The 9,069-nt window shown below is 36.4% G+C and overlaps 2 protein-coding genes across 2 annotated transcripts; both read left to right on the top strand.

Annotated features, from left to right (window-relative positions):
- Positions 1–228: 228 nt before the first annotated feature.
- Positions 229–3,450, top strand: LOC110712306. Its single transcript, XM_021890764.1, has 3 exons — positions 229–865; positions 1,845–2,034; positions 2,816–3,450. The coding sequence occupies exons 1-3, from the start codon at positions 360–362 to the stop codon at positions 3,020–3,022; spliced, it is 903 nt and encodes a 300-aa protein (XP_021746456.1). The 5' UTR covers positions 229–359; the 3' UTR covers positions 3,023–3,450.
- Positions 3,451–5,371: 1,921 nt separating this feature from the next.
- LOC110712288 (40S ribosomal protein S9-2-like) lies at positions 5,372–8,551 on the top strand. The gene is made up of 3 exons (XM_021890749.1): positions 5,372–5,563; positions 6,018–6,399; positions 8,086–8,551. Exons 1-3 carry the CDS (start codon positions 5,536–5,538, stop codon positions 8,267–8,269), a joined length of 594 nt encoding a protein of 197 aa, XP_021746441.1. The 5' UTR covers positions 5,372–5,535; the 3' UTR covers positions 8,270–8,551.
- Positions 8,552–9,069: the final 518 nt, after the last annotated feature.

The raw sequence follows: 9,069 nt of genomic DNA, 5'->3' as shown, positions 1-9,069 counted from the left end.
TATTTAATAAAGTAAGTGGAAAATGATATGGACTAATGAGGTGAGGAGAGAAAAATTATGAAGAGCCTTAATAGATGTGGATGCTCTAAGTGTTTCGGGGTTTTCGGAGTCCCTCGGAAGAGTTACAACTCCAAGATTGGATGCTGAACGTCTGTACCTGCAAAACAACAGAGACTCCGGTTGGGTAGAGTTAAAAAATATATATATATATATATATATATTGTGCTGCTACTTATCTCATGCCTTAAGTGTAGTAGTTAATAGTTATATATGACTTGGTCTGATATATATTTAGCAGAAATGGGCAAGGTATAAAATGACCCAAATTTGAGAATTGAAACTCACCCAAACAAACCGAAATGCAGAGGCTTACAAAGTCCTCAACCACCACACTTCTCCGACAACTCCCCTTCTCTCTCCTCCACCACTGCCGCCGTCTTTCCACTTCCTCCGGCAATAAAACCGACGAATGGAACGACGCCTGGGAAACTGCTTGGCTACCCGACGATCTCGCCGGCAAGAATACTCGCGCACCATGGGAGTCCGACGTCAACTTCGGCCTTAATCCCGACGCTACTGACCCTGAGACGAAGGCGTTTGTCGAAGACATGAATGAAAACTGGGAAAACCGCCGTATGAACAGAGAGAAAGCTAAACAAGAGGAGGAAATGAAGATTAAGAAGAAGGAAGAAAATGGTGAAAATGTTGGGTTGTATAGTTTGGAAAATGTGCAGAAGGATTATAGGTTGAAGAAACAGAGGATTCATGCTGGGCTTTGGATGAAAGAGATTGAATTGATTGAAGAAGCTAAGGTGGGTGGTGGGTCTGCTGATGATATTGACAAGCTGCTTGATAGTTGTTCTGAGTGAGTTTTCTCTTATCTCTATTTTTAGCTTTATTGTGTTTTCTCTTTGATTGGGAAAATCAAGGTGTTTTTGGTTTTGGTGATCTGGGGTTTGTGGTTTGTAATTTGTTTATGAATTTTTATGCATGCTAGGTGTTTGTTTTTATGCCTGAGTGAACGCCTGCTTGAAAGTTTAGTGGTTAACTCCTGAATTTATGAAATGTATCAATTGGGCATCAAGATTGTTTGCTTTGATAGTTTGGGAACTGTTGTTTGATGCTAGTATGTTTGATTATTGGGTGTGTTTTTTTTTTTTTTTATGCTGGGTGTGTGGGATGTGTTACTTGGATTCTTCATTTCTTTTGAAGTACTAGTGTTGGATCCTCGATACTTTGACATGGGAATGGACACTTCCACAGTTCTTCTTAGGCCAAAAAAACATGGACAACCTTCACAAAATAGACTGAGTACACTCTTGGACATGTACTTGTGTCAATACGAGTACTCAAGTGAGTTGAGTCCAAGTAACATAGTGTGTGAGTACTGATATAATTGCTCATTTTTTGCCTTTTTAGCTCCACAATTGGGTTTTTGTAGTTACACAGCTTACACCATACGATGTTTACCACGGTAATTGGTGGAAGAGTGCATTGATAGCTTAAATTTTGCTGAAGGTAATGGGAGTTTCACATTGAAGGCGAGTATTAAGGTCTCAGACAAAAATACAGTAATATATTATGCTGCATTTTAATCTTAAATTAGGTTTAAGTAAGGAGATTTTCTAGCTTCTATAATTCATCATAAAGCAAAAAAATTTATGTTGTACTATTTATAAGAGGTAAGAATTATACTTCAGTTTAGTCTTGCAATCCTAGATAGGATGTTCTATTATGTGAATCTTCTACTTGTTATACTATATAACCTTGTACAATGCCTTTCCCCAGCATAACTAAAGGAAATTTTATAGAACCTGAATGTGCTGGAATTGCTGTTGTTGTAGGATATTTGACTCTGCTAGCAATAATCTGAATGACCCAAAAGTTCCCAGTACTTCTGAGTTTAAAAACAAGCCTGATGGTTGGGAATCAACGTCCAAATCTGAAGATGGTAATGTATGGGAGATGTCACAGAGAGAAGAGGACATCCTTTTGCAAGAATTTGAGCGTCGAATGGCATTTTGCAAATTTCAGGTTCGCATTTACATTTAGCATTGCATTAATTTATAATATTATTCAATAGCCAAAACTGTTCTCTTTGTTTTCCTTGAGTGTATGGAGTACCGTCTTTTAGGAATAGAAACTGTTGATTTTGAGAGAGATCAATCCGTGCCAATGGTGCAGGTTATGTGATGAACTAATTTTTTTTTTTTTTTTTTTGGGGGGGGGGGGGGGTGGTATGCCCTGTATCCCTGTTGACCCCTTCATATGTAGGCCTATAGTCATAAGAACATGTGAGTTTAGTGTGTGTACTTCCTTCCTTACTATTTTATGGGTTTATTGGTACCATCTCTGAAGGAAACCTCACATGATATAAATGGGAAAGTGGGAATTTTCTATGTATACTAGGTGTATAAGTCTCATGGTCCATACTCCAACTACTTATGACTTTATAAGTGAATTTAGGTGCAATGACTTTTATGCAGCTCAATCAGTTGCATGTCTAATGCCAATGATAAAAACTAGCTTGACCACTTTGCTCATAAAATTTGATGGATGAAGGTGCTATCAAGCCTAAAAAGGTGTGAAAGATAGTTGAAAGATGTACGGTTTTTCACTTTACTGTCTCATTTTACAAGAGGCATCTCCGATTGAACAAGGTTCCGTAATAATCCATGCTTAACTTTATAAACTTAGGTTGAGTGAATTTATATTCTTATTGATTCAGCCCTCTCTCCAAATTTCTGTTCTTCCTACTTTGTATGATTGTATATTATGCCTTAAGATTTATGGTGCCTGTTTGTATTATTTGCAGATAGCAAGTTTTATCAAGACACACATATTCAGCAGGAGAAGACCAATTGATGGGTGGAGATACATGATTGAGGTGATAGGACCTAATGCCAGAAAAGGTAAGGGTAGTGCGTCAAGGTTACCAGGCCTTGCAGATCCTGCAACTCAGCCCTTCACAGAGGATAGAACACCAAGAACTGGTGGCCGTCTCTCCCGTAAGCCCAAATAGTGCCCCTCCAATCTTCATGAAATGGGAGGTTGCCTTGATGACTACAGCTCTGATGTTCAAATTTAAAAGGATCATATGGATGTTTAGGTTCGATTCTTGTGAGTACTAATAGGATCATGCCTTATAGCTATGAAAGCTCACCATCTTCTTCAGTAGTGTCTGCTGGTAGTCCTGAAATTGGGCTTTGTCATTCAGTCAAATGAAACACTCAAGTGATCTTCTCTGCTGGTTGATTTCCACAATGGATGCTTTCATGCTTTCCCTGGCTGTTTATTGGCATGAACGAAGAATTTGTACTGTTTGATCATGTTACCCGAAGGTTCTATTTTTCTGTATTTATGTTTACTGTGTATAATCTAGACACGGAAACTGTATTAGTGTAGTGGCATTTCAAGAGCAATAAAATCATATGTGGTTTATTATCTTCATTTAGCAATATACTGCAATTCGCAGGATAAGAATTAGCCTTGGACTTTGAATGATGATGTTTCTGTTGATATACTTGGCCTTAGATAATGAGGAATGATTATGAGATCTAGGAATGGGAGATCCCTTTGAAGAAAAGGTATCAATGAGATTTTTTGGTGTCACCCATTGAATGTAAATTGCGCTCGGTGGTAAGTTTTAAAGATGTCAAGGGTTTCATTGCGAAAGATAATAGCTTCCTTATAGTAGTGTTTTAAGTGATGTTAAATTTGGAAGTTAAAATTAATATCTTTCCAAATTTATTCATTTGGAGAAAGTGATAGCCCACTCTCCAAATTGATTGGAGTGAATTTGGAGAGGGGCTGAATCAATTTACCCAACTACTACTTAAATTTCAAAAGTTGAGTGAATTTAATATCTTTCCCAAATACTCCAAATGAGGAAATTCAGAAACAAGCAACTTGATCATTTTTCAATTAAAGGAAGGTTCCAAACTACTCTAGTGCAGTTGAGGAAAAGATGATCAAATTTTATACTTTGATGATCGCATAAGGAGCAAATACTTTACAAGAAAATGTTTTTAAACATTATCATTAAAAAAAAAAAAAAAAAAAAAATCCCTCTCATTTTATTCTTATCATTAACTTTTTCCTTTTCTAACTTAAGGACACACCTTCCAGTTTTATTACTAGACTTGTGAAAAGTGTAAGAACTTCTTGTACAATCTGAGTATTAAAAACTTTTTTAAGTGGCTCAATTTTTAATTCTAAATTGAACATAAACTAGAATGTTCGAAATTAAGTGGACATAAACTAGAATGTTCGAAATTATTAACTATAATGTTAGAAATTACTTTATACATAGTAAATTATGTTTACAAGACTTATTGGGCTGAAATGATTTGAGATTTTCCATAAGGTTCTGTTCTCTTTACCATAATTTTGCTGAATTGAAATTATTTTTGCTAAACTTAAATTATTTTTACTGAAATGAAATTAATTCATTAACTAGTAAAACTTATTTTTACTGATCTCTATTATACTTGTTTTTAAAGTCTATTATACTTGTTCATTTTCTTTTTTATTGCAATATTATACTTGTTCATTAAAGTTACTGATTTTAACTATATTGAAATTATTTTGCTAAATCTATTTTTACTGAATTGAACTAATTTTATTTTAAGGTGAAGGGCACAGGGCCCTAAATCTCTATGACATCTTTATGTATACACATTCAATAATCAATATGTATCGACACAAAATCTAGCCGTCTCCTCTCTATTTTTTTTTCTCTCTCTAGGGTTTTTCAAAAAAAGTGTTTCATAGGCCAGAAATTTGGTTATTTCTAACCCTTTCCCTTTAGTTTCTTTATGTTTTTGTTATTGAGTTTAATAAATCTACACTCTTTGAAGGTAGTAAGTACCCCTATAGTGGGTTTGAGTGTAGAAAGTGCCCTTATGGTGGGCTTTGTTTTTGTTTTTTGAGTTTAGTATGGTACAAGTTGTTTCATGAGTAAAATTTGTGCGGGACTGAAAAAGAGTATCCTTTGATTACAATCAGATGAAAATTTTCTTCACTACTACAACAGATCGATAGACCCCCTCGTCGAAAAAGGCTGCAAATCACAACGATATAAAAGAGGGTATGAAGAATATATGATGTGCATAAACGATCGTAGCTCTGCTGAAAGGAAGCTTTTATTTGATTCAAATGTCATGTATTCACTAAATTTAAATCTCTTTGTAGATGTCGTATGACTTTTTATTTATGAATTAATCTTTATTAAAAAAAAAATGTATCGACACAAAATGACTCCGCACAAACCACTATTCGACTAGACCCGATTCGTAACCTACCACAAACGAAACCTACTTGATCATATGGTAAGTTGGTAACACAAATTATGCGATTGATTTCATAGGTTTGGGCTGACCCTAAAAGTCGAAGAAGGATATCACATATTCACAAAACAAGAACAACCCCTCAAAATCCAACAACAGCCCATCATAAACCATTAAACCCTTCTCTCCTTCTCACTTCCGCCGCAGCTTCTGCGCAAACCCAACACCTCGCCGTCGGTGAGCTACCATGGTGCACGTCGTATACTACCGCAACTGTAATTTCTCCTCCCTTTTCCTTTTTTCTGATTTATGTTTTTATTTTTTTCCCATTTTGTTTGAATTTCTTCCATTTTTATCTGTTTATTGTCTCTGTTTTACTCTAGAAATCATCTGGGAATTTTAGATTAATTGATGAAAAACCTTTCAGTATTCGTGATTTTGTAATTTTAATCGATTCTTTGCTAAATTTCGCGCATTTTACTTGATATGAACATCTAGGGTTTATCATGTTAGTTAGGGTGATGGTCTGTTTATGTATATGAAATGTTGCAATTTGGTAGCTTTCAATTATTGTTAGGTTCGTTTAGTTATTCTGTAAATTAGGTTAAAAAAAATTAGTGGGGTTTGTTAAAGTTTGAATTTTTATGCTTAGTTTGAGATTTATGGGACAAATTTAGTATATATGGTTGAATTAGTAGTGATGGTTTTGTGAACTGGGGTGATTTGTAGATGGAAAGACATTTAAGAAGCCTCGTCGTCCTTATGAAAAGGAACGATTGGATGCTGAATTGAAGCTTGTAGGAGAGTATGGGCTTCGAAACAAGAGGGAGCTCTGGAGGGTTCAATATGTTTTGAGCCGTATCCGTAATGCTGCAAGGCATCTTCTTACCCTAGATGAGAAGAACCCTCGTCGTATCTTTGAGGGAGAAGCTCTTCTGAGGAGAATGAATAGGTATGGGCTTTTGGATGAAGGACAGAACAAGCTCGATTACGTGTTGGCTCTGACCGTTGAGAACTTCTTGGAGAGGCGTCTTCAGACCCTTGTCTTCAAGTCTGGTATGGCCAAGTCTATTCACCATGCTAGGGTGCTCATCAGGCAAAGGCATATTAGGTATTTTATTAAACCCTTGTTTACATTTTTGTTGCAATTGAGGTTTGCCTGCTGCATTGTGATACTTGATGTTTTGAATATTTGATATTCTGAAGATGTTAAGTGTGGATTTCTCTCTGTTTTCATTATTGCTACGTATTGCTCATATACAAGTTTCATGAGTAACAATTTTGTCACAGGAATGAGAATGGTGAGCCTTCTGATAAGTTGATGTTGTAGTGTTGGAAACATATGATATTGCTTAAACAAGTCTATGGTTTTGTAGTATATCATTTTATCCATTCATCTTGAGATATATGGCTTCTGATTGAGTTAGTTGATGGTGATGTGAATTTGATCCTTTTCAAGCTGTATGAAAATGTTACTACCGTCTAAAGTGGTCTGTATTGATCGAATTAGCTTTTGATATTCAGTCTTTTGGCTGGAGCTGGTGAATTTGTTAACTTTCATGGGGAGTAATGTGGCCAAATGGCTGATGTTATTCTTGTTAAATATATTGATTGTGAAAAGGAACTGTTGCTGGGAAGGAGAAATAATATTTAGCAACCATGATTTCAATCTCATGTGATTGCAATGTTGATTGTGTGCACTAATGGTTGTGCACTGGGATTTATGAACCAGCTGTGCTGCCACACTTTGCTGTTGAGGAATCGTGTTTTATGTGTGGGTTTATTTGGTTTTGTGATTGAGAAAGCAGAATTGAGGTCGTCTTTTAGGATTGGTTCAATAAATATCCTAGACAGACTTTGCTAGGGTGCTCATCAGGCAGTGGCATAGTAGGTAAACAGATTTTGCTCATCACATTAACAATTCACTTATGTTGGTTTGTGAACAGTGTTTCCATGTATCCATGAACACATTAATTAAAGCTATTTATGTTTATTTTGGCTGGTATTAAGCATATTTGTAAGTTATCTCTTTGCTTGTAATCATATTGGCTACATACTTTCTCAACATAGCTGGCTATGTCTCAATTCTATTGTATTGGATTTCCATCGCAAGGACTTCTTTTCATTATCAAATGGCTGTCGTTATGTAGTTTTTTCTGAATCCATTGTTTTCTGTACCTGTTCTTGTGTGAGACAGTACTTCTAAGGAGGTCAAACTAGTTGTCTGTTTATAACTATCTTTGCCTAAGCTTCTTGTGTGAGACAGTCTACTTCTAGGAGGTCAAACAAGTAGTTGTCTGTTTATAACTATCTTTGCCTAAGCTTCTCAGCTCAATGTGAGTCATGCCTCCCAAGAGCCTTTAATGTGTGTCATTACCATTCATGTTGATGCCTCTTTTGATTTTAAGACGTTATGAAGAGAGGCTTTAGAATGTACATAGCTCTCTTGCTGTTAGATTTTCACCTTGATTGATGGAGGGTAAGGAAGGGAAGGGAAATGGAGTGATAGAGTATCTTCCATTTGGATAACAAATGAGGAAGAAAGGGAATTGGAGGGGAGAGAAATGGAGGGATTACATTGTAAGAAATTGATCTCTCCAATAAAGGAGAGATTTGGAAGGAAACCTCATCAATTTCCCCTCCCCACCCCTTCCCCTCCCCCTCCCTCCCCTTCTTTTCCTTCCCCTTTTTTCATCCAAAAGCACTGTGAATGTCATATATAGTCTGTTGCTTGAGCAATGTGATTGTTTTTTGCTTGATAAAGTTATCTGATCCGCGTGTGATATTTTGATGTTAGGGTTGGGAGACAGGTGGTTAATGTTCCCTCTTTCATGGTGAGGGTTGACTCTCAGAAGCACATTGACTTTTCTCTCACTAGCCCCTTCGGAGGAGGCCGCCCAGGTAGAGTGAAGCGAAAGAACCAGAAGGCAGCAGCAAAGAAGGCAGCTGGTGGTGATGGTGACGATGAAGATGAAGAGTGAGCTATATACCCAGTCCTTGGTAGTTTGTAGGCTTAAGATCCTTTGTTAGCACCTCTATTGAATACTGAAATATGGCACTATTTTTCCTAAGAGATCCTTCAATTTTTATGTTTCAGTTTATTGGTTTTGTTCCTTCACAATTTAGAAAGTTTTTGAGTTCTTTTTGTTGTGGTTAAACTATTCGAATATGACAATGTGTTCATTGCGTTCTTATGGATCCAATTGATCACCTTTATTAACTTATCCATAGCAATATAGCATCATGTTCTGTATTTTTTCTTCCATTGACATTGCTCTTAATGCCTAGCTTATCTTTCTTCTGCCTACCGCAATGGTGCTGCTTGCCTCATCCCTAGTAAGTCGTAATAGAGCATGATTGAGATATCCATAAATGTTAAAATGGATATGTTGCTGTGCATTTTTTTTTTTTTTTTTTTTTTTTTAAATGGTGATGGATATGAACTGTTTCTGATACATGCAAATGAAGACTGGTTGCAAATTTAAACATCATTCTGTGGTTCTGCCATTAGGATGCAAATCTGGACTTGTGATTCTGGTTGTCTGAGCTCATAATCCAGCATAAGCAAAACGGAACAGTGGAGGCATAAACCTGAATAAAGTAGACAGATAACTGAGGGCCATTGGATGATTTTGTGATTGAACTCGAATCACAGGATGTAGATGATCTTTCATTGCTTAGAGTGTACAGTCTGAGTTAAAACACCAAATCCAGTAGATTGTACCACCAAATCGTCATAATATTGGAACTTACTATCAATGCAAGGGACTAGGGAGCCAGG

The sequence above is a fragment of the Chenopodium quinoa genome, unplaced genomic scaffold, assembly GCF_001683475.1.
Source record: "Chenopodium quinoa cultivar QQ74 unplaced genomic scaffold, ASM168347v1, whole genome shotgun sequence".
In the NCBI taxonomy this organism is placed as follows: Eukaryota; Viridiplantae; Streptophyta; class Magnoliopsida; order Caryophyllales; family Amaranthaceae; genus Chenopodium; species Chenopodium quinoa.
This window is presented reverse-complemented; position numbering and strand designations above follow the sequence as displayed.

Coding starts and splice junctions, on each gene's coding strand:
- LOC110712306 (XM_021890764.1), top strand. CDS start 360: ATGCAGAGGCTTACAAAGTCCTCAACCACCACACTTCTCCGACAACTC. Junction 866..1,844: donor CTGCTTGATAGTTGTTCTGA/GTGAGTTTTCTC, acceptor CTGTTGTTGTAG/GATATTTGACTCTGCTAGCA. Junction 2,035..2,815: donor TGGCATTTTGCAAATTTCAG/GTTCGCATTTAC, acceptor TATTATTTGCAG/ATAGCAAGTTTTATCAAGAC.
- LOC110712288 (XM_021890749.1), top strand. CDS start 5,536: ATGGTGCACGTCGTATACTACCGCAACT. Junction 5,564..6,017: donor CGTCGTATACTACCGCAACT/GTAATTTCTCCT, acceptor GGTGATTTGTAG/ATGGAAAGACATTTAAGAAG. Junction 6,400..8,085: donor ATCAGGCAAAGGCATATTAG/GTATTTTATTAA, acceptor TTTTGATGTTAG/GGTTGGGAGACAGGTGGTTA.